The 1,917-nt window shown below is 36.8% G+C and overlaps 1 protein-coding gene across 1 annotated transcript in view; it reads right to left on the minus strand.

Annotated features, from left to right (window-relative positions):
* LOC107680470 (uncharacterized) overlaps positions 1-1,333 on the minus strand; it is a 4,331-nt gene extending 2,998 nt beyond the window's left edge. The window contains exon 1 of the mRNA XM_016476354.1: positions 970-1,333. Coding sequence (XP_016331840.1) covers positions 970-1,333 — 364 coding nt within the window. The remainder of the gene's footprint in view (positions 1-969) is intronic.
* Between the last annotated feature and the right edge of the window lie 584 nt (positions 1,334-1,917).

The following is a 1,917-nucleotide window of genomic DNA, read 5'->3' on the forward strand; positions in this document are numbered from 1 at the left end:
ATTTCCCCAGTTAGAAAATGAAACAATTAGAACCCCCCCCCCCCCACACACACACACAAATAGAATACATAAATAACAAATAACACTAAAATGTATTTTTTTAAATGTTATAAATATTGACTATTAAAATGCACTTACCTTTATCGTAATGCCGTAAGTCTGCTATAGAGGCCGTTGTCACTTAAAAAATGAACAAACTGAAGTGGTAACAAAGCAAAGAACACATAAACCGTGGCTTGTATTGTGAAAACTATTATTTTTGTTATTTGTTATTTACTAAAACCGAAGCCTTGAACAGAAGAGTTTATTTTAGCTGACAATAACGAGACAAGAAAAGCAATAAACATTAGATTTAAGTTCATTTGTATAGCACTTTTCACAATACATCATTTCAAAGCAGCGTTACAGATAATTCTTGTTTCAGTGTTACAGTTGGTAAGTATTCTGTTATCAGCCACAGATGAGAGTAATATGTGCGCAATATACATATAATGTAGGTAACATCATATATTCAGTTTAGCAGATACAACAAGCATGTTAGACAACAATTACAACTTGTGCTCATAATGATTACAGAATAAGGATAATATCTGACAGTTCTGTACGTCGATCTAAAGTTGGCGTCATCTGAAGTCTTCGCAAAGATTGGATCCAAACCGGAGTTGGCGTAATCGAATAAAAACACCTGCATAACCAAATACAAATACCTGTATTTATTCTTAAATGAAAACAAGAGTCTCAACAAGTGTAGAATTATAAAATCTAAAATATAACTATCTGTTGTAATATTGTTAAAATGTAATTCTGTGTATTTATAACTCAACAACAGTTCTTTAAAATTCGATAATGTTTAAAAAAAAGTTTTTTTTTCTTTTCTGTTTCTGTTTTTGTCTTTGCTGTTCGTTAGCAATACATACCCCCATGATTACATGACTGAACATGATGCTTCTGAACCCAGAAAAGATATACTGGTTTTTGGACCAATTGAGATTCCAATTCCCAGTATTTTGGCTTCCAACCCATCCAGACCAATAGATGGATCCGTGTCAAATCCGAGTCCCAATTTTCCACTAACTGGACCGGCTTTAGCTGATACACTGGCAAGTTCAGCCCGAGCCATTGCTCGGACTCCAACCACACTGGCTTCTGCACCAGCTGAGGCGTTTGGGCCTTTGGCTTCAGCCTCAAATATACTGGCTTCAGCACGAGCTCTTCCAACTCTTGCTTCTGCAATGTATCCAGCCTTGGGAATCCTCTTTCCTGCATATGTTCCGCTTCGAGCATAGGTGCCTTCTGCATTGGCATCTGCTGGTCTGTCAAACGTGTCAATCATATGTATGGTGTTGCGTATTGACACATTAGCTGATGCAAGGCGGACAGTTGGCTTTGTTGTAGTATCCCTTTTGACTTTCCGTGGCTTGTGTAATGCCTTTTTAATGTCACTTGAATCAAATTAGCAAATTAATAAATTAGTTTTAATGCAGTGCATATAGTCAGACATTTAGAAAAATAACAATATGAATTTACATCGTCATAGCTGCCATTTTACATCGAACTTTAGAACACCGTGAAGGTGGAAATATTTTTACTCAAGCTTGCAAGCTGTTATTTCTGAATTTGGATTTGTTTGCCTACACAATCCTCTACACAACGAGGCTCTGATTATTCAAAAGGCAAAAATCATCTTATGCATCTCCACAATTGATTATGCCTGTGTCTCTTGGAGTTGTCCAGAAGACATTTTTTCGTGGAGTTTGAGCTATTCTCTGCCTGACTGTTGGGATTGTGAGTGTGGTTTAACTATCGCGCCAAGCAAGAGTGACCAATAGAAACAGGTCTTTCATTCTAGTGCATAGATACCACTAACTGAGATGCAGCTTCATTTGCATTCAAAACTTTTCCTGCAAACAATGACAG

This window comes from Sinocyclocheilus anshuiensis, unplaced genomic scaffold (genome assembly GCF_001515605.1).
Source record: "Sinocyclocheilus anshuiensis isolate Anshui unplaced genomic scaffold, SAMN03320099.WGS_v1.1 scaffold308, whole genome shotgun sequence".
Lineage (NCBI taxonomy): Eukaryota > Metazoa > Chordata > Actinopteri > Cypriniformes > Cyprinidae > Sinocyclocheilus > Sinocyclocheilus anshuiensis.